Genomic DNA, 23860 nt, shown 5'->3' on the forward strand with positions numbered 1-23860 from the left:
TTTCACTGATGTTTAACCTCCTTGAGGAAAGTTTTTGACATGAGAGCTTTAGACAGTTTTCCACATGATGATTTTTTTTTCTCCAATAGCTAGATGGGTTAAGATGCCTTTTTGGTCTATTTCTTTTTATTTGGTTTGGGATTAGGACTCTCCTTTGTATGTGTGGTGTTGTTTGTAAAGACAGATTAGCTTATTTTTTCCCTCCAGATATAAAACAACTTTATAATCAAAATCCAAAATCACAAAAGCTAAATTTGCTGCTTTTTAAACAGACATCTGCTCACAATGTGTAAACCAATAAATAAAATTGCTTCGGGTTAGTTACATGTTGTTCACAGGGAAACATAGCTTAATTTTATCACATGTAAAATACAGATAATGAATTGCATACCAGATAAATTAAGAAACATGCTAGCTCTTGTCTTTGCATTGTTAGTATACAACCTGGGTATGTTTTAATGAGATTTTTCAAAGTTCCTACCCAATGTTACATTTGTCATTAGTATTCTGCTGCAGTAGTTGTATACTAAGCATATTTTTCTCTTGACAGACTATAAAGAACACACTATTCATGCATATTTAGGTAATAATTTTGATATATTGTCATTTGCATACAGACTGGTGGAATTGTAACCAATTGCTGGACTGTCTCAGAAAACTATTTATTGTATAAGTGTATGCATACGTCATTCAAAGCAATTAGTGTGCTGGGAGAGGATTTCCAGAAAAAAGGAATCACTTTTTTTTCTTTCTCCTCAACTATTTAGATAGTGTTTCTTCTTTCTCTTGATGGAAAATTTCTATAATCGATTGAATACCTAGAGTCCAAAAGGTCCAAAACATACCCAAAGGTTTTAACACAGCCTGCATTTGCTTTGTGGTGATCACAAGGAGCCTGGTCTTCTGGAGCAGGACTCACAGTGACAGGGCTGGCTGCACAACGTCAGGTATTCTAAGATGTAAATCTGCCATTTTCCTGATCAAGTACAGCAATTAAACAACTTTCCCTTCTATTATTTAAACAATAGTAAGAAAGTGATTACCAGAAGGAGGTCTTTAAGATAAACATACACAGATACCTATCTAAAATCCTCTCCCCCAAAGGTAACTCAGGAAGCCCAGTTGTGGGGTTTGTCCCACTCTCTAAGACAACTCCCCCCAGTCTCAGTTGTATGTTCCTTTACAAAACCAGCTAGAATTCTTTTGATTGCATGTACTACTGAGCTTTTTCCTGAGCTGGCTTAATTCTGTAAGAAAGAGCTCAGAAGTATTTGTGAAGATGTGGCTTATCTTAACTGTTCCTTCCCCTTCCTGCTTGTCTTTCCTGACAGCACCCATTAAGCTGTACAACCCTATTCAAATGTAAACATCCTACTAGCCATGTCAACATAGTATATTCGTGAATTACTGAGCAGTTCCAAAATCAGCACAGCAGGAGACTGGGAAGGTCATTTCGTACAAGACAAGAACAGGGGCAGGCCTCTAAGCTCCACAAAACATAAATCTAATTTTTTTCTACTTTAAATATGCTTGGTTGTCATTTATTCAATGTTTTCACTTTATCACTAACCGTATATTATATTACTACTATATTAGACTAACATTCTGTAGTGTCTATTAGATAACATCCTTTTAAATCTAGTAGACACTTTTACCTATTGATTTTCAATAAATAAAATTAATTCAGTGTAGTAAGATCCAAATTCTCAGAATTTATAGAGAACCTCTAAGAAAGGGATTCAAGCACCAAATTTCTCATTCTCTGAAGTTACCACAGCATTTCATATTTTATATTATATACATTTAAATCCTCTTTATCAGTTATGAGACTATTTTAGACACTCTTAAATTATCAAGATTAAATTGGGGCATTTTTCCAGCAGCAGGACTTCAAGCTCAGATACTATTGGCTAATAAGGAGAGAAAGCAGACAAACCAGCTGTTGCAAGACACAGAACTCTTTGCCTTTGATCATCCATTACTTGATTCATGGACAGGAACAATCATGTGGGTTTAGCAGAGGATAACAAAGTTTAGCGGGTGACAGAGAAATGGAGAATAAGCGATGTCAGTCAGAACACACTACCAACCTTCTATTCTTGTAATAAGACTACCACCTGAATTTAAAGCAGTTTTCCAGTCCTCTTTTGGATTGACTATTGGCGCGATGAAAGACACTTTTTTCCTGCCCTTATAGCAAGAGAAATAGGACAGACAAATGAGAGAATAAATAAGAAATTTGCAAAATTATTAATATTTTACATATTAAATAATTTGTATTTCTCAGATTTGTTTTCTAAACTAGTTTATTCTACACAGTTAATCTCTCATATTGTAAGGCTGTCTTGCTTAGAAATCTTTTACTATTTACTTTTCCTATCTTAATTCTAAAGGTGCAGCAGTTTATAGAGGCTATTCAAACTGTGCCTTCAGTCGTATCACCCCTTACTCCTTTCTTATTTCAGCAAATAAAATGGTAGCTTTACCAAACATTTTCCAGAAAAAATAATTCTGATAATTTCAAAGAATTCTTGGTATAATTTTGACTCTTAAAACCACTTACTAGTTTTCCTGTTGTATAGCACAGCACTCTCCCAGTTGTACACTATGTTCTAGTAACTTAATATTAGAACTAAGTAATGAACACAGTCATCTAAGAAACCCTGTCTGTAGAACAGTAACATTTTCACCTACCAAAATATATATTCTATGAGGATAGGATGAAGATATGAAATTCAGGAAATATAGAAACAGTAAAGAAAAAACTATTTTAAGTTATTTATTACCATTTTAAAGGAATTGCCAGGGAGAAGACTGTTTCATATAATGAATCAAAGATTACATTAACCTAAATTCCTGCAGATTTTTGTCCTTCGGCTTTTGCTCCTTCTGCCTTTCAGGCACAAAATTCATACATACAATGCAGTAAATCTTTTAAAATTCAGAATCTAAACACACAGTCCATATCTGCTCTGGTATTTGTGTAAATATTCTTTGGATATGTAAATAAAAGTGACACTAGTATGTGTACATAATGCTATTAGCATGTACAATGCAAATGAGTAATGGTATCTCTGACAAGACAGAGATAAAAACCAGATAACGCAACTTAAAACTTCATCACACTTCTGGCTTCTTACATTTTAACATAAATCTTCATATTCCTATCAAAGGGTTCATTTGGATTTCTAAATATTTAACAATGCTATCCCACTTTTTCACTCATCACTTTGAAAGCGCTTTGAAAGCACTTTGCACTTCAAAAAAGCCAAGGAAACAACGTTGTTTCTACTCTGCAAATGTAGAAACTGAGGCACAAAAGACTATTTTTTTCAACACTGGTATTTAGAATCTCAAACCTCTTCATTAAATTATGCTAGTGTCCACCAAAATGCAGGGCAACTTCTTACAGTCCTTTCTTTTCCAAGTTACCGATCATGATAAATGTAGAGCCTTAGAAATGAGCTGACTCAGCACTTTAAAATCAGGATACATACAATGCATATTCTTGTACTTTCAAGTGACTGGCACTCTGTAAGAAAGGTGCTTCTAAAATTATGTTTGTCCAGGCAAAACAAAGAACAAAAATGAAGTGATTATATTATACTTAAGCTATCTACCATTACACAATTACATGCTGGATATATTGGAGGAAAAAGAATATTTATTTAACAGCAGTGTTGTAAACATGCTAATGTATCTTATCATTACAACGTGTGAAATAAAGAGAGGATTCAATGTTTCTGAAATTTTGTCAAAACCCCTTTATTTTATAAAAATCACAGGATCCATTTAAAATCTTAAGCAAAAAGATTTTGGCAAGAATTAATTGGAAATTAACTAACTTCAACTTGATTAATCAGAAATTAACTTCAACTGTCAGCACATAAATGAGTTTACCAATGTAACAGTACTAAGCAGCTAGAGTTTGATTCAGTATGTGTGTGCTTAGATTTGTCCAACTAACTGAACACTACTACATCCATACGCTAATGTTTTTCTTGCCACAATGACATTCCGTATGAAGTACTAACAATATGCTACATTCCAAATAATTTTCCCATTTAAAGCCAGAAAACTGCATCTACCTACCACCAACTAGAGACATTTGGAAAGCCAGGGAGGACCTATATAGCTTTTTCCATATCCAGCAACACTTTACTGAACAGCATTTTAATCTTTTTCTTCTTTAGCCTTACACAGACTTTTACAGGGTAGTTAATTACTCTTGCCTCTTCCTGTGGTAGCTGTTGGATTTGTCTTGATACTGGTCAGCTAGACACCATCTAAATCTTTCTCTTCATCACTCTGCCATCCATGAGGGATGTCCACCAGGGTCTTCCAGATTAACTTCAGAGATCTGCCATTTTGTCAGTATAGCAAAATTAATCCACCATCTTTCAGTAAGGTTAAGAAAATAGAGTTCCCTTGAATTTCAGGTGCTGGGTTGGGATTCCTTTACCTGATCTGCTGTATCCATTCTTCAAAGGAGTTAACAGTGACCAGTATATACCAGAAATGACTTTATTTAGTAATTAAGGATAAAGCCCATTAAATGCAAACAACTGAACTACAAAAAAATGTGTAGGCTCAGCATTAAGGCTGAATGTGATCTTTGTTATAGTCTATATAGACTGAAGAATGCAACTTTATTGAAACGGCTCAAACTGTGTTTGGTCTAATAGTCCATTTAATGCAATTTTGCTTTTTCACATTTAAAACATACTACCTCTTTTGTGGTACAGTTCAGCAGATTTACTGACCAGCTGTTCCATATTTAGCGTACAGCTATCATATGACTATTCTGGATTGAAAAGGGAGTCCACGTCAGGATCTGTATGACTGCAATGCAAAGTGGAACCAGACAGATCAAATAGAACATGGCATCATGAAGACCTAAAAACAAACTGGTGAAGAAGATGAAAACACAGCTTTCAAGATGAAGAAGAGTAACTTTCATGGTCAATTCACAACAAATTATTTTTAAACCATTCACATTATATACACGTTACTGTGTACAATCAATTCTAAATAAAAGAAATATTTATATCTCAGATATCAAATGTACTTCAATTATATTTTCTAATTCTACATACAAATATGTATTTTGTGTTGTTTGCACCTTTCATAATAGCTGGGAGGAAATCAGATAATTAGCACACAAAGGGTTAATTTTAATACACTATAGGCAACCTAAGAAATCCTGTTCACTACTTTAGTACACATCTATATTATGTAATACAGAAATCAATTTAAGCAATACAATCCAATTATAGAATGGAGCATCTGAAAATGTTTAGTAAGACTGAAAAATCTGGAAGAGAAAGAAAAGCAGAAAATGGAAGCAAATATTTCAATATGAAATGACTTTATTTAAGTTAAAATCTGTGCTACTAGCTATCCACATAGTGTGTTGTTATAATTGCTGAGTGCTAGATGGAAGTCATGATTAATGCACAAAATTCATGTATGGTGTAAAGGACTGTTTGAAATATCAAGCCTTATTTAGTTTTGTTTTTAAATAAGTGATTACAAGGTAATATAAAATATAAAAAGAATACATGTGAAAGTAACACTCATTCTTATTTATTCTCATGGATGCCTGGTATTTCCTCATCTAAATCTTCTCCAAGGAATCAGAGATAAAAGCATCAACAAATATGAATCAAAAAAGAAAATATAGGAGTTAAATTAGTTCTCTTTTATGAATAGCATAGATTCTGACAGCTCAAAGCATACATTTAGGCATTCATCTAGTAGCTACAATCATTATCTGCTGGCATTCTGTTGATTATTGGATTCTAATTACTTAAATATAAGGAAAGTCAACTCAAGCTGAGAAACAGCCCCTAAATGAACTTTCTCTCCATGAGGCAGTTTATGTTATTTTCTGTTTTTTTTCCTTAGCATTCAGGGATGAGATAGGAGAGTCACAGAACAGCTATGGACATAATCCAAAAAAACCCTGAAATCTGTGAAAAAAACTTGAGCAGGCTTTTGAATAAAACTTAAGAGTTTCTCTGAATCATAAAAGAATCAACTCATGTCTCACTGCATTTAACAGAAAAAATGCTTGCCCAGATTTATTCCTTAGTACATACATACACTCATACAACAACCACAGTTTATCTCAATGTACGTGCTAATGCTACATAAGAAAACAAAAAAACACAGGCTTACAAGTGAATTACTTAATCACTTGGGCAATTGCATTTAAGACTGGAAGTGTTCACTAGCAGGTCACTGGTCCATAGCCAATGTTTATTGGCAGTGACAATAATTTACCATTTGGACGTGGTTTACTGGCCTGTTATTCAATTGCATTTTCAGTCCACCTACAAGTAAACAAGGGCCCACATCATGCACATCACCATCACAACTGCCAATAGTTAACTGTATGAGCAGTGTCAGCAGGGAGGCCACAGACAAATTACTTACCTATCTAAAGATAAAAAGAGGACTAAGACACAGTTAACAGAATGTTGGGGTTTGTACTTAGCCTGTTTGCACACTAAAGAGGATTGCAGGTTTCAGTACTAAAATTATTCTGTCTTTATACGTAGACTTCAGGAGGGACAAAAAAAGAAAGAACATCTGCCAAATCACTCACACTGGTGCAATCCTGATTTGGTTTCACCGGAACAATATTAGTTTAAAAAACCAGTATTACCTATTGTACTGTAAAACCTTAAGTTACTGCAGGAATTATGAAAAATATCTATAGTACACAGAACAAGGAATGGGAAAATATTTCATTAAGGGACTGGGATAAATCAAGAGTTCCATGTCTACATTTTTTGCACATGCACGAATAAAACATACAATCTTCCACTGAACAGCCGTAATATCACTCTGAATAGAATGTGATGTAGTCCAGTAATTCAATATGAAAGCATTGACAGTTTAAAGTGCCTCCAATAAATAATGAAGGGTTGCTGTCAAATAACTTCATTCTGAAGAACCAATTTGAAAAGCACACTTTCAAGAGAACTTGGCTGTAGTTGCAGTGGCGCTCCAGAAGAGGGAGTTTTTAAACTAAGTATCTTTTCCATAGCGAAAAAAACCCCAAACTAAACCCAAACGAAAACAAAACAAAAAAACCCCCAAACCAAACAAAAAAACCCCCAAGCCATATGGGGCAGGTAATGCTTTGCTATGATGATGGACCAAAAGAAAAAAAAAAAACAAAAACCAGGACCACTCCATTCTGCAAGCTATTGCTCAAATTTTAAGGATATTAAAAAAATACTTAAGCTAGCTTCCACTACAGAATGCTTAACTGATATGTAGTGACCACATTCCCTAAGAATGTGGTATGATGTGTATATTAATGTATATAGAATCATGTGTAACAAATGTGGAACTGTGTACAATATATAGGCCAACCTCATGTGTGAAAAAGGTTACATCAAAAAGCAAGACGACTTCTGGAAGAGAGATACGCTATTCATAGCAGAAGTCACACTTCTGAGTTATGATACCAAGTACCAAGAGATACGGGATTGCTCCTAAGGAAGAAGACATCACTGTGACCAAGAAGTCACATCGAGGCAGAAGTAAATACTGGTACTGGTAAGTAAGAAGTTGGGTGATGTTAATGGTCAATTCAAAGGCTTCAGTACAGCGGAAGAGAAAGACAGTCTAGGTCTCTGGAATGCCTGGTCTAATACATTACTGGGATGACTGTTCAGCGATAAGCATTTTCTCGTGAATCTTAACCGTCCACCCGGAGTGTGATGATACCTCACAGATGAAAGAAAAAGGGGACCGAATTTTCCTTTCTTCTAGAATTTTATTATCTGTATAAAACCTCTTCAATGTCTTACGAGCTTGGGTGCTCTGCAGAATACAACTGTAACAGAAACCACCAAGACGATGATGAACTATTGTCTCAAAAGGTCTTCTGGGATAAGAATTTCACTCATAACATGCCAGTTGCCCTAATAAGCTGCTTGGGAATGTGGTCTTTACTGAGGCAGAGAACAACATGTGAATTGCTCAACAACATGATGGCAACAAAAGACAGGCGAAGCTTAAAAACCAGCAACTTATAGTTGGTTGGTACTCTTAACAGAGTTTTGGCACTCTAATGGAGCAATAATGAAATATCCTGATCATGGAGGATGTCAAGGAGTCATAATATCACATAGCTGAAGAACCAAAACGTAATCACTGGAATGACAAGGAGGTATAGGTGAGGCAGTGTCATCTTACAGGCTTTTTGCTGGAGGCATAAGAATCAGAAGATATATGATTTATCCCAGCAGATAGCTTTTGATGGATAGAATTTTTTTTAATACAGTGTAAGATGAGCACCAAAGAGAATATTTATGAAGCCCAATTCTGAGGGCAGTATGCTATTAATAAAATGCTATCAAATGTATAAGATAAATGAAATAGGGGAGAAAAAGACACACCCTTCCCCTGTAAGCTCCGACCTTTTTTTTTTTTCTTATATGCAAGTTGAAGTCATCCAGAAAGTTTGTGAGCTCCAGCATTCCATGTGGTCTTGAGTAAGCAATATACCAAGAAATGAGGAATGAGGAAATGAAATGACAATATTACACAAAAATCAGTGTGAACAAGAAAAGCTTATTTCCATAATTTTCAACTGTAAACTCACTGCTGGAAAATGTGTTTTACTACAGCAGAAGCCTGGAAAGTTGCTGAGAATACAAAAATCAGTGTTCAAACTTTTGATGCTGGAGGGAAAGATAAGAAAGACATCTGGACATTACTGAAGAAGACCACTGATGGTCTGCTAATACTTTTCTCCATTCACTCCACAGAATATTAACCTACAAAACAGACAAAAAAAACCCCAAACGAAACACAGATAATAAGTTACATCTTATTAAGTTTCTTTTCCCCTGTAAGAGGATCTGTGAAATAACTATAAGAAAACTAATGCAACAGATGGTATCTGTATATAAAAAGCAACTGCCTGTCTATAACTGTAACATACCCATCTTTTCACTATTGTTAAATACTGGAACTTTGTTCACAGAATCAGAATAATGGAATGGCTGAGGTTGGAAAGGACCTCTGGAGGTCATCTGTTCCAAACCCCTCCTCAAGCAGGGCCACATAGAGCCAGCTGCCCAGGACTGTGTCTAGATGGCTTTCGAGTATTCTAAGGATGGAGAGTCCACAACCTCCCTGAGCAACCTGTTCCAATGCTCAGTCACCCTCACAGTAAAAAAATGTTTCCTGATGTTCAGAGGGAACTTGTGTTTCAGTTTATGTGCCTAGCCTCTGGTCCTGTCACTGGGCACCACTGAAAAGAGCCTGAATCCATCCTCTTTGCACCCTTCCTTAAGGTATTTTCATATATTAAGATCACCCCATGAGCCTTCTCTTTGCCAGGCTGAACAGTCCCAATTCTCTCAGCCTTTCCTCATAGGAGAGATGGTCCAGTCCCTTAATAACCTTTGTGGTCCTTTGTTGGGTTCTCTCCAGTATGTCCACATTTCTCTTATACTGAGGAGACCAGAACTGGACACAGTACTCCAGGTGTGGCCTCACCAGCGCTGAGCAGAGGGGAAGGATCGCCTCCTTTGACTGGCTGGCAATACTTTTGTCTAATGCAGCCCAAGATACCATTGCCTTCTTTGCCACAAGAGCACATTGCTGGCTCATGTTCAGTTTGGTGTCCAGGACCCCCAGGTCCTTTTCTGCCAAGCTGCTTTCCAGCTGGGTGGCCCCCAGCATATCCTGGTGGATGAAGCTGTCCCTCCCCACGTGCAGGGCTTTACACTCCTCCTTGTTGAACCATGAGATTCCTGTCAGCCCATTTCTCCAGCCTGGTAAGATCCCTCTGGATGGCAGCATGACCCTCTGATATATCAGCCACACCTCCCAGTTTTGTGTCATCACCAAACTTCCTGAGGGTACATCCTGCCCCATCATCCAGATCATTAATGAAGATGTTAAACAGGACTGAACCCAGTATAGACCCCTAGGGTACACTACTAGTTACTGGCCTCCAACTAGACTTCATGCAACTGATCACCACCCTCTGGGCCTGCCCGTTCAGCCAGTTTTCAAAGCATCTCACTGTCTGCTCCTCCAGCCCGTGTACCAAAGGCTTGTCTGTGAGGATCTTATAGGAGACAGTGTCAAAGGCCTTACTGAAGCCCAGGTAGACAATATCCACTGCTCTTCCCTTGACTACCAGGCTAGTCATTTCTTTGTAGATGTTTATCAAGTTGGTGAAGCATGACGTCCCCTTGGTGAAGCCGTGCTTACTACTACTGATGATTTTATTGTGCTTAATGTGCCTGGAAATGGTTTCCAGGATTAGCTGCTCCATCATTGTTGCTATGGTTTAACATTCAGTTCAAGAAATAATAAATAATTTAGAATTCAGCAAATAGTTTATGATTTTGGACTGCATATTCTCTCTTCTCCCAGTAAACAACATTGCTGGAAACTCTTAGGACATACTTAGTCAGGGCCCAAACATTTTGTTAATGCAGAATAAGGGTCCTCTGTGCTATCTTCACAATTCACTACCACTACAGCTAATCAAGTAAATGCTTTCCAGAACACTTAACAGATATTGCCAGCTTTGGAGAGGAAGGATGGACACAGCTGAGATTGTATTGGCATGGGTCATAACACTTCATTACATATAATTCACATGTGTGAAATTCTTTTTTTTTTCAAGACAGTTTGAGCATATTTTAAGCAATCCCCTGTATTAGTTTCTGTTTGTCCCCAAACAACTTGTCCTGAGGCAAGTGTATTTTAGCTGTCTGCCTATTGCTGAAATCTGAGATCAGCTGATAGGGTTTTAATATGTATAAGTAATTTTAGCTCAGTCAGTGGTCTGAGTATATTGGCATGGGAAAACTGACTCCTTAGAAACAATCTTGAGTAGTCTGGTCTTTGTGGACTGTATGTCCATACTGTAGTCCATTTGCAAAGCGAAGGACATGCGTGTTCACACATACATATACAGAAAAGACATGTAGACTGCTTCATATTTAAAAAAAATATTTTTTAAGGCATGGGCAAAAGAAATACATAGTATATTTCAGGTGCTCTTTGATTAACTGATCTCAGCTTTGTACCTTTATGCTGTTCCTTGCCCTAGTGAAATAAATCAAATTTCAGCATGGCTCAAGTGAAAATATAGGTTTTAGCGATTAAGCATTCAAAGTATTTCAACTCTATATACAATAAATTTATTGTTGCTATAGTCCAGAGGCTACTTATTGGGGAAGAAAAGATTTATAACTACTCTGATTTAACATCCATCCACAAAGGGATCATTTCTCTGATTGAAAGGGATCAGAACTCTAGTTTTTATGTTTCAAATCTGAATTTCTCTGAATCATCAAGATGAATATATTCAGCCCTCTCATATCCACATCCAGTTCAACCTACCACTCTTCTGCAAAAATCGTTCATCTTATTTGACATTATAATGAGATTCATGTCCTCTTCACATCATCTTACTGGCTGGCTATCTACAGAATGCATTAAAATAAAATTAACTGTTCTCACACATAGCCTCAAACTTAAGCCGCCTTTGTTTGTGTCAGGATGCTTTTCTGACGACCACCTGTTGTCCTTTTATGTCATGCTTTTCCTCATACATTTTTTTAGAAAATTCCTCAAATACAAAACATTCTCCCGGCCTTAGGTGACACATAACCAGTCCTTTCTCCTTCAAGAGCTATCTCCACAAAAGTTCATATACAATTGTCTTCTATGTATTTTTTAAGGTTTCTACTCAAAATTTAGGAGAGCTATGTAGTTCTCAGGATATTCATGTTGTTCTCGCAAGCAAATCCTAATCAGGACTGATTTTTGCCTTTTAGTCCTGACTTCAGTTATTCCTTATGTTGCCACTTCCTCTTCTTGGTCATAATTAAACAGCCTATGACCCTTTCAGTGTACTGACTCCCTGTTAATTTGCTTTTATAAAAACCCATGCATTTCCAATGTGCTAACTAACAACCACAGCTTTATGCTGTGTATTAAGGTCTCCAGGGACTGCAATGAAATCATTAGCATTAGAATGGTAAGTAGTATTGAAGCCAAAATTATACTCCTACTTGAGGCAAATACCCTCCCTCCAGTGATTATACTGCTTTTTCTCAAACAAAAATGTATCTTAAATGCAACCCTATTAGGATTATATATTTCAGGAAGTAGGTTTACGAGATAAACAAAACACAAAAGCCAGGACAACAGGTATCTTAAGAAGAGGTATTAGGTGATCTAAAAAACATTTTTTTCTTTTTTTGCAATAGAACAGGAGATGGTCAACTACTGAAATGTATCCTTTGTTTTTCAGAATTAAGTAGATATCCTCATGTGTATTGTTTAATAAATGATTTATTCTTTAAAAATATTTCTATTTCTACACAGATAAAAAACAACCGGAAAATATTTTTAAAGCACTCATATTTTTGAAGTGCAGTTGATGCAAACTAATTGCAGATTCATTTGCTTTTTAGATTACAGGATTATTCCATGTTAATTCCTATGATTTAAAGTATCGTTTTTGAACTCACCTTGGATCAGGTTGAGCAACTTCATTATTCAGGTTCTCATATCCAAATTGATTTAGTATTGTAACCACAAGCATTGGAGCCAAAGATTGGGCAGGCTTGGTAAATAAAGCATTAGTACCAAAAACCATAGAGGAAAGCGGTGATCTAAAATATTTAGGGGAAAAAAAACCAAACGAATGCACCACAAAAACTTATTAGTATATTAATTACAATAGTGATTTTAAAAATCCTGTTAATATGCAAATACTAACTATCATGATCTTTAGCTTTATATAGTTCACACATTATAGCAAACAGATCAGCTACCCTAATGAAATTTAAACTTCTTTGGAAATGAAACATAATAAACCTCTGGGGTATATATACAGCTTGGCCCCAATTCTGAAATTACTTACACTCAAGTTCAACTTTGTGCACATTGAGTAATTACTGAAGTTAAGTTAGACTGAACAGTGCATGGAGAATTAATTACAACTTAAGGCTTTACATGCATGAGGCCAGAAAAGGAGGCATTTTTTTTCTTCATGAAAGCAATAGCTCTCACCTTTGAGGGCAAGTCCTTTAAGACACTGACCAGAATTGAATCTGCACTTATATAAACATTGATGGAACCAACAGGAAGTTAACTGCACTTTGATAAAAATCCAAAAGATCCATGAGTTGTAATATGCTACATCACAGCAGGTTTTATCAATTTTTATTTCAGTGAGATAACAACAACCAGTTAGACTTTGAAATTTGGACTTTAAGTAGCATAGGCAAAGCTTTCTGAATGCCTTTTCCATGTTAGAAAGGCCTTATTCAGAAAATTCCATAAATGACAATAGATGTATATGGTTACCAAATAATTCAATTGAAGATAACAAAAATAAAACCACAAAAAAACTGAAGGACTTGGCTTATACTATAGTATAATTAAAACTAGAAATGACCTAACAATCTGTTTAAATTACTCTACTGAAGTAACCACAGGAAACTTCATTCAAGTTTTTATCTTCACTTATGCTAAGTTGCTCTTACAAAAAATGCTTCTGTGTCAAGGATCCAAGATAATTTACTGTCTTTACTTTGACATAATCTAATTTACGAAAGAGTAGCATGGCAAATAGAAAGCATATTTAAAGAAAAACAGTTACAACTGACATACCTCCGCTTGTGCTTTATTAAATCTGCATCAACAATATCTGCCAAAGGCAAATTGAACAAACTAAATGAAGCTTGTACAATTACCCTAAAGAAAGACAAAATATTTAAGATGTTCATAGTTCTTATATACACTTTCATAATGAAATCATAACTGACATTCTAACACATACACCCCAACACTGACATTTCCACAAACACACAAAGCTGAGACATTCTTTAAAACACAGTGATTTATCTGTTTAAAAAGCAGTTCTGAAAGCATTACTAGATCTGTTCTTAATTGAGAATTCAAAATTGATATGCAAACCTAAAAGGTGGGGGGTTTTTGCTTTTTCTCCTGGACACTGGTACAAAAGGTCATAAATACTTGCTTGGGATTATCAGTAAATGTCATTTAAAATGACATGGAGAAAAGAAACACCTTAGAATAAAGAGAAACTGAGAATTTCCTCTTGAAATCTGAAAAGGACATGAGCATTACTGGAAAGACTACATGGAAGACAAACTTCAGAGTGGGAGAATTCGAATAGTAAAAAGATTTTATATGCATTCCCAGATAGGTATTTACATTTTTTATATATATATATGTGCATTTAAACACACACACAGACAAAGCCGACTCTTAACAAACTGCTAAGTAAAACCATAAACTCAAATATTATGATTTCTATGTCTTATTAAATTTTGGGTGTGATTAGCTTTTACTTACAAGAGGCTTTAAACAATTAGCACTTTAAACATACAGTTTTTAGGTACCTTAGAATTTTTTCCTGGGGAAATCAAAATATATCTTCATCATTTAAAGTATGCAGGTCATGAAATTCAATTTATTGTTCACACAGTTCAGTCTTACAGTAGCCAATGACTGAAATACTGAAAATAAGAATGAAAACAGGGGAGGGGTGGGGGGATATGAAGAAAAGGAGGGTAGGAAAGATCATGTAGAAAGCAAGCAATGAAATAGAAAATGAAGAAATAAAAATGAACTGCTGTAACAATATTCTGATACAAACAGGTCTTTACTTTTAAATAAGGTTTTCCATGTATCATAATATACTTCTTCTGTGAAAATACTGCTTCTTGGCATCGTACTTACCCAGTACCAGTGAAAATGTGACTCAGTATTGGTTACCTAACAGATACCTGACTTACCAATATTTGTTTTGCAGTGCAACATAACAAGTGTTCACACAATACAAAATGAGGTCTGAGCTTTCCTAGCAAACAGTCTCTGAAAAGTTCCACTACTGAGATCTTTTGTGTCTATGTGGATGAGAAGAGATTCTGCTTCTGTGGAATCTCATGTTAGAGCAGATAAGTGGCTGGAGGCATGTGGCTGCAAAACTTAATTACTGTTCATATTTAAGGTGCTTTTTTTCTTTTTTTTTTTTTTTTAAGCAGAAATTAAAAGCTGAAGCTGAATAAAATGAAAGCTGAGAAAAGTTGTAACTGGAATTTTAACTTTTCTGACGAGTGAAACAGAACAGAAAGAAAACCATAAAAGCAGTGGCAAAGTCTTCATGCTATTAAAAGCAAGCGTCCACTCTGTTAGAATTATTTAAGCCATTATCTATGAATAGTGAAGTGTATTTACTTACATGTTTGTTGTGAGATAAAATGCCAACAGATAATAGTGTTCTGGCCCTAGAACAAACATGACAGCAGCAGCTACTCCTTCAAAGTAAAAGGAAAACAAGATGATTCTGTAATAACCAAACTTCTTCAACGAAGCATGACTGAGAAGAACAAGGCACTGAAAAGATAATATATACACAAATACAATGAAAGATATAGTACAATATCTCAGCATTAGGAGAGCTATAAAGCACAAACCAGACATAAATTATTACTATCCATTAAAGAAAATAAAAACCCCAACCCTTTCTAAAAAGTGCAATCCAAATAAAAAAAAATACAAATTGAACAAAGAACTGTCTATTGGCTCATTCTATGCTACCTCTACCTGGTAAGAATGGTCTCCTTTCAGTCAAAACTAGCCAGCTCAGAACTACTATATCCTGAGGAAAATACTGTTTCGCACATTGCCTAACTATTATTTAATGCTCATGATCTTTATGTTTGATATCCCTTAAATAATTAACTTTGCAGTATGTTAATTGTAAACCAAGCATCTTGCCATTTGAATTTTAACTGCTGATCAAAAATATTTTCAATTTTTTTCATTAATATACTATTTTCACTGACATTTATAGAAATTAAGCATGACACTTAAGTTGATAAAGCAAGCTCACCAAGACAGCTGATCTAAGCAAGTTAGAGGCTTTACCAGCAAGCAGAGAAAGGCAGATGCCAGTGGATAACGTGTATGGCTGCATTTTAATTCCACCAATCTTAGCAGCAATCCACATGAGAAGCTAGTGGCAGGCAAACTCACGAAAATGGTATTAAGTGCTGATGATAGTATGAACAAAGTGTAAGCTCTGCTATATTGTTCCTCACTTTCCACTTTAAACAGGACATTTTCTAATGCATTGTGTTTTTTATTATATGAGCCTATGTCACTGTCTACATGTATGTGGTCCTCATCACTGCCACAAAAAATACTCACAAACTTTATAAAGATACACATTTTCTCCTTCATTCTGTGTTACAAAGATGACCAGTGTAACATTCAGATGACAAGCAGGAAAGAATTCTTGTACATTTGTTCCCACATTTAAATGCTTTAACATAATGAATAAAACCAGGATGCTACAGTCAGACAAAGATTACTGTGGCAAATGCTATTTTAAAGAAGCTCGAGTTTTCTACTTAAACCAATGCTCAGGGAGGTGAAACAAATCTGGAAAGTTGGCATAAGAAAAAAATCTGGTTGTAAGAAACTTAACATCCCCCTGGCTGTTTTCAGGCATTTTGCAGAAAAGTGCTTACATTAGAAATGGTAGGGGATTATGTAATGCCTCTTATTGTAAAAACCATGACCTTGTCTCCCTCTAATTGAGAAATAATGCTGTCTCAGGAAGTACTTATGATTTAGAAAATTCCTTATTACCTGCATGTTTCTAAGACTGCATATTTCTAAGAAAAATACTAACTTAATGATGGAGATTTAAATTTGTTTGTCTATGTTTCAGCAACAAGGTTTTCCTTGTAGGCAGGTTTTATTCTTCACACTCACTACTAAAAGGAACCTAAGACAGAAGCTGAATTCTAGTTTAGTAGAGGCCACTGAAGCACAGTTCATAAGAAGCGACTTTATTTTACATGGGTTGGGTGCTTTTCCAGTTAGTGAAGTTCAGGACATTGCCACCAGAAAATTCTCTTATTATATCTTGAGCTCAAAGGGACAAAACCTGAGAAAAATAAGGTCACAGCAAACTCTCTATGGTTCAGTGACCTTCTAGACAAAGAGTCTCTGGGGAGCAGAGAGAGATGCATTTTCTGAAAGATTGTCCGTTTCACACTGTCACGCTGATTTTATCAACAAAAGTGATTGCTATATATTGAGTGTAAAATTATTTAAGCTTTCCTAACTTCTGTAGTTTCTGATTTCTTTCCAAAGTTCATCAGCTAACTGTTTGAGTGAAAGAAAAAAACCCATTAAACCTGTGGTAAAGATAAAAGTTGAAATGATAGATATTTAGAAGTTATGGAATAGAGAAGGTATGTTTAGGGTTTGTATGTTATATATGCAAAAGCCAAAATGGTAACTGTTGAGCTGTGAATTCCAGTTGCACTTTCATGTATCTTCTTTTACATATTACTTACTGAAAACCATTACAATTTAATGAACAGAACAGTCTGATTTTCAGAAATGCTGAACACCATCAGCACCTCAGCACTCAGATTTTGAGTATCCTGACTTTGATCACCCAACAAGTAAACATAGTGAAAGTTTTAGAAGACCTAGTGAAAGAAGTTAGAAGGGAATGAACAGGAGAATTTTTTTATTCACTGCAGACAAGTACGTTTACATTCTGTGGGACATTTTTGCTGCTTTTCTTGTTCACACACATCACTCCTTTGGCTTCTCTTTCTCTTTTCTTTTCCAGTTCATTACTCCTCCCCCCATTCCTGATTGGGGTCTTGAAAGTATGTCTCTCTCTACCCAGTAAATGTAGCTGACCAAGACAGTGAACAAAAAAATAAATGGGAACGTATTATTTTCCAAAAGCAGCTGTTTAGAGTTTCATTTGGTTCCCATGACTGAGATACCACATATTTTAGCAATGCTTTTAATACCTAATAATTTTTCTGGTGTTTTGTGCAGTTTATCTCAGAAACTTCCTGAAGAGGAGATTATTCTTTCATCATGTATTACAAATCAAAAGCAAGGAGAAAAGAATTCAGAATTCTGTAGATTTTGCTTTTAGAAACTTTTTATCTTGACCATGTTTTTCATTCCTTTATACTTAGGTATTACAAACCCTGTAGGATACAAAACATTCACTCCTTGCATACTCACATCTCACATTCTTGTAAACAGATATTCTACCAGCCTTCCTGCTTGTCCGTTCTCGCTACCCCACCCTTACATTTGGTTAGCCTGTACAGAGAGGTACTTTTTTCTTTTAGAGCACTGGTGAGCTAGATTTGTTTCTCAGTATGGCCAACAGCTTATGCCAGATACAGCGTTTTTTCAACAAACAACATAAATGTATACCTTAAACTAATGAAAACTAGTAAAACACCATGTGTTCATATTTTGAAATAAAAAAGTATAACTGCCTACCTGAGGACAAATAAAGCCTGCTCCATACATGATACTTCTTATTGAGGAAGAAAGGACATCCTTAGGAATAAGATTATCCGCAAAGATCATCATAAAATTGTTGCAGAAGGCTAGATGGAAGACTTGGAAGAAGTTCATCGTTACAAAAAATAAAAAGTTTTTCTCTGTCATAATCTGTTTGGTCAATGAAATTACCGAGGACCAGGAGAGAGCTCCATCACCATTTTCCCGATTAGCATTCTCCGTATAAATTTCTCTCTGCTCATATTGACTAGTACTATATTTGCCTGTGTAGCACATACAAGCTGTTGCTAATGCTGCGACCAAAACAGCGAAAGCCTGAAAATAGGCAAAATTTTCCATATTATCTGATATGAGACCACAAAAGAGAATGCTTGTTGATCCAATTAATGTTGCTACTTGGTTATATTTAATAAGCTGAAGCCTACTTTCATGTCTTGTTGAAATTTCTGCAAAGAGTGCACACTGTGCTAGAAGCACAAATGTAAGCAAACCGTCAAAAGCACATAAAGCAACAATGAGATGAAGTCCACTTAGCCAGTCACCTTCTTCATAATGTTTCCAAGGAAACCAAGGAAGCAAAAAGGCTAACGCATATAAAGGAGCTCCATATAAAATTGAAAACTGGCGTCTTGAGCAGCACGCGAATTCGGAGTTATCTTGAATATACCCAAAAAGAGGATCATTAATGGCATTCCATATCATAAATACAACCTGTGACAAAGAAGTAAAAAACACAGCAGAATTTATCATTAGTGTGATTTTTCTACAGATGTTATACAAACACAGAAGTAATACACATCATATTTATTTAAAATAAATCTCTATTCAAAGAATAAAGAAAGATGAAAGCTTCTCAGGTCAAAACAGACTCCGGACAAAATCCTTAAAGGTATTTAGAAGATTATAGTAATTTTGAAAAACAAGATGAATAAGTAGGCAGGTGCCCAACTACATGTGAAAAAAACCCGTCTCTAAGACTTCACTCTTTCAAAAGCTTATATATCTGGGCTTTCATCTTGCAAAGCCCAGATACTACTCTCACAGCAAGTAATTCAAAACATGAGCTGGCCCATTACTTTCAGGAGACCATTTATGACAAGAGTTGCTCACATGGATAACAACTTACAGAATAAATGCAGTAGTTAAGTACTTAAACAGTCTGTAGGAAAGCACTAATGTCAAACATACCTATGGAGCTGAGGTGCAAGACTAGTTCAGAACATTGCTTCAAGCTACCAAAGGTAACAATCTTTTCCAGCAATTAAATTCTGGAGATTTTTAGTCTAAAGACTGTAAACAATGTGCTTTATGTGTACTTTCAATTGCTTATGTATTAACTACATTTAAAATTAATTTACTGTATAACTATTTGCAATGCATCCAAAATTAATTTGTAAGTAAAAAAATGACTTTGCTATGATAACACAGACACATAGCACAACATGGTAATCAAAATATTCCATTGTACAATACCTGTGCTTGATGAAATGCTACTTCTGAAATTTTGTATCGGTTTAAGAAAAGCTTAACGTAGTAGAAATTAAAGATACTGTTCATCATTCCAGCACCTAACGTAGTCATGGAATATGCCAGTGCATTAGGATGAATTCCCAAAACAAACTTCATCTTCCACAAGTACAACTCTCTTCTTCCTCAAGTTACAAAAAAGAATTACAGAATCATGGTACAATCATTTTCCAAATTAAAATGACATCAGAGATTTGCTTGTTTCAGAGGTGTAGAAATGGATTCTTAGTGGAAAATTTCCCCATTCTTACTTCCTTTTTTTAAAATGAGAAACACATTTTACTGAGTTATAAGACACTGAGCACAAAACTGAATAGATGCAAAATATTAAGAAGTCAATGACATCTAAATATAATCAGTGCTTAAAAATCAATGCAACAGGTAGACAAAAATTTAAAAGAATCCCTTCTTAATCAGTGCACAGACTCAATATAAAAGTCTGCTATTGCAAACAATTCTTGGTGTAGAGTTCAAAGTAACTGCATGCATTTTACATCTTTCTTGGTAGCTACATTAAAATTATGGACTGTATAGGATTGAAGTGACTCAATTCGTAACCTTATGTATTCCATTGCTATGAATGTCAAATACAGCATGCACTTAGACGAATATTTCTTTCAAACAAATACCAAGTTTTGTCCTTGTATTTTTAAATGTTAATTGTTAACAAGCCATGGAAGCAATACTTTCACCTAATAAACTAATGAGATATGAATAGAAACCATAAAACAATCAAAACACCTTTTAATAGTTTAAACATTTTCATTGTATAAAAGACTGCATGTAAATAAAATCTAGCAAGTAACACATGTACAGCACTTCAAGTATGTCCAAATAACAAGAGATTCAGCCCAAGAATATAGAGTTCTTTAATGTATCAAACAGATCTTCAGCCAACAATTTTTTAATATGCTGACTTTTTCCATCTATCTAGCAATTAACTTAAGCATGTTTGGTATCAACTATCCCATGAAAACAGCTAGCTCCAGGGAACCTCTACCTTTTAAAGCAGAGTAATGACTACGTAAAGGTAGTCTTCGACCACGTTTGATTCTATAAGCCCAATACAAAAATACTTCTCCCTAGTATCTGTTTTTAACTGAGACTTTATTCATCTTTACATCTACTTGAAGGAAGCTGTCTGCCATTAATTTGGAGATACTTCAGGTTCAAATTTCAGACTTACTATGGCACACTAACTCCAGAGCTTTACAACCTGCTTTTTGTCAATACTCCGCACTTTGCTCTTCTGCATATTAACAATTTTATCCTATATGCAATTTTCAAAAATCCATCAAAATACTTAGTTTGAATATCTGCTTGTTCAGCTTGATAAGCAGATCTATAAGCGGCTCCCTGAACTCCTCATAAAAATGACCATGAAAGAGACAGGAAATGAAACCCAAGGCTGTTTCCAACCTTCCTGTGGTTTTACAAAGTGGCTGAAAACAGGCTCCTGTGAGGGAAGATGGTAACTTCCTAACTGCCAGGCGAGGGCCAGGCAAAAGCCACACATCAGGTCAGGACTGGAGAAGTGTCTGTTCTGGCTAAGGCAGATGATGGAACAGCAGTTTTTCCACGCCCCAACACAGGAAATGAACTCTTGAAGAGCAAATAAAATGCGGATGCATTTTTGCGTATACGTTTAAGATGCTCTAACATGAAACAAAATGCAAAGAGCAGGTAACTTCACTTTACAGGTGAGAAAAATAATGAAGCTGACAAACAACTTGAACCAAGTTTTTTTTTTCTAAAGCCAATTTATTTGTAAGAATATGACTGAATTTTTAGATACTTGAGGATGATTGTGATGTATATTTTCAAGTTCACTTTTCACAGAGCTACAGCTATAGAGACAATTCCATTTTCAGGTGATGAAATTTTGCATTTTTGTAACAAGTTTGGTTTCACAAACTTATACTGAGAAACCTGAAATGAAGAATAAGGTTATTGAAAAGATGCCCATTTGAAATGTTTATTTTTAAAAATCAGTTTGATATTACTAACTGTGAAAGTCATTACTGTATGTTATTGACAAGTGTAACTTTTTTTTTTTAAAGTGCATGTTCAAGCCTTCACAAATATACTTAAGTGATTTATGTAGTAGATATTAGGCCTTTTGGAAAAGGTAGATATTTCGTGACTATTTCTTTCTGGAGTCCCCTGCACAGGTTTTCGAATAGAGAATTGGGAGACTCTCCTTTCCCTTAAATTCCATGAGCAGCAAGAATAAGTGTGCTTCACACTAACAGCACCAGCAAACTAACAGTCATTTCTCAAATCATGTTTGAATCAATTCCTTCCCACACACAAAGAAAAAAAAAAAAAAGGTCCCCTCAGCTTCAGAAAATTTGAAAGTAAGAAATTTGAAATTTCTTCAGCAAAAACCTTCTAACAATGTGCAAACAGGCCTCTAGTGCCATGACTAAGTATAATATGCAGGATCTGACACAACTCTTTACACTAATTGGTACATCTGACCCTGTACCTTGTTTATGAAATAGGTTCAATTAGAAGCTTAGGTACCACACTTCCTTTCCCAGAAGATGTGCTCTTTAATTGTACTACAATGAAATCATGGATGAGTATCCCCTCCCTCTTCTTAATAGTCAGCCTTTACATTGAGTAGGTTAAAGCACAGGTGTTGACACTTTGTGACTCACAGAAGGCAAGTCACAGTTTCAGAAATTTCTAGTGGTTACAACTGTGTTAATACAGGTGAGCCAAAAGAAGAGACTGTTTAAACCAGTGAGACGCAGTATGACATTACTTGCACTTCTCCCAGAGCTGGATGACAATCACTAAAAGAAACTAGAGCATGCGTCTAAAGAAGAAAAGTGGATTCCTGAGCAGTAATAAATTTTGACTGAAGCACGCCAGCTGACATCATGCTCTGCTGTACTGGGTCCCAAACTGCAGCGTAATGCTCACCATCCTGACAAACTGGTTGGACACCAGTCTCTTCCTCATCTTTCTTCCATGACTTGAACCACATTAAGACAGAACTAAGAATAAACACTTTCCTAGTCCTGAGGGGTAATACTAAGAGGGAATGCTGCTGAAGCAGAGGGGAGATGCAAACGGAAAGCACTTGGAGAGGGAGGGCAAGTGGAACTGGTGGAGTACCGCCACTCTTCCCAGCCCGCCCTGCTATGGCTGCCCAAGCGCTGTAACGCTGTGACTCGAGGAAGGCAGCGGGCTCTGGAAACTTGCAGCACTGGAAGTTTGGAGGTGCTCGTCTGTTAAAACTGGGCAAATCAAGCTAGTTTCTCCTCAGCAGCTCCCCAGATACGGGACGCGGCTCCCTCTTCCTTGTACAGGAAAGAGGCGAGAGCCAGCGGTGACCGCCCGAGCGACACGCGGGGACGGAGGCGGCCGCTTTCACACGCGACAGCAGCTGCCACGGCTGCACGCTCCAGCGGGGCTACGCTCTCCCCTCCTCTTCCGCACTCGGGCCCCAAGGCTGGCTCGGGAGGCGGCCCACACCTGGGCGCGACGCCGGTGAGCAGCGGCGGCTCGGGGGCCGAGCCCCTCCTCACAGGCTGTTCCCTCAGCGCTCCCAAGACGGGGCGACTGGGAGCCGCAGCTCTCCCTACGCCTAGTCGCGCTGCGCTGCCCCACCCCGGGCTGTGCCGGCTCTGCTCCGCCGCAGACCCACCGGAATACCCCACAGCAACCGCTCCCCGCCATTAACCCTTCAGAGCCCCAGCAACCACCGCCCCCTTCCACGGGCACCAACCCACCTCCTCTGACTGGAGGCTGCGCAGCTGGCTGCTGGGGCGGGGCGTAATTAGCCCGGGCCAACCTTCTCTTCGTTCTCATTGGCGGCTTGATACGGGTTCGCTTTATGACTGGCGTAGGCTCCTTTCGATCTGTCCGGCGGGCGGCTTCCCATTGGCTCCCCGCCGGGGAGGTGAGGGTGTTGTGTTTGAATCGCGGGGAG

At 36.7% G+C, this 23860-nt stretch overlaps 1 protein-coding gene across 1 annotated transcript; it reads right to left on the reverse strand.

The window, feature by feature from the left end:
* Positions 1–3738: 3738 nt before the first annotated feature.
* Positions 3739–23791, reverse strand: LOC128134556 (transmembrane protein 180-like). Its single transcript, XM_052772383.1, has 7 exons — positions 23661–23791; positions 19864–20042; positions 18367–19101; positions 15272–15426; positions 13675–13758; positions 12528–12671; positions 3739–4907 (listed from the first exon to the last, which is right to left on the reverse strand). Exons 1-7 carry the CDS (start codon positions 23737–23739, stop codon positions 4778–4780), a joined length of 1506 nt encoding a protein of 501 aa, XP_052628343.1. The 5' UTR covers positions 23740–23791; the 3' UTR covers positions 3739–4777.
* Positions 23792–23860: the final 69 nt, after the last annotated feature.

Source organism: Harpia harpyja, chromosome 21 (genome assembly GCF_026419915.1).
Source record: "Harpia harpyja isolate bHarHar1 chromosome 21, bHarHar1 primary haplotype, whole genome shotgun sequence".
NCBI classification, from domain to species: Eukaryota; Metazoa; Chordata; class Aves; order Accipitriformes; family Accipitridae; genus Harpia; species Harpia harpyja.

Excerpts from the sequence above, each read along its gene's own strand:
- LOC128134556 (XM_052772383.1), bottom strand. The coding sequence starts at position 23,739 with ATGAGAACGAAGAGAAGGTTGGCCCGGGCTAATTACGCCCCGCCCCAG. Across the intron at positions 19,102-19,863 it reads TAGCATTTCATCAAGCACAG|GTTGTATTTATGATATGGAA; the intron begins GTATTGTACAAT and ends TCTTTGTCACAG. Across the intron at positions 15,427-18,366 it reads CAGGCTTTATTTGTCCTCAG|TGCCTTGTTCTTCTCAGTCA; the intron begins GTAGGCAGTTAT and ends TTATCTTTTCAG.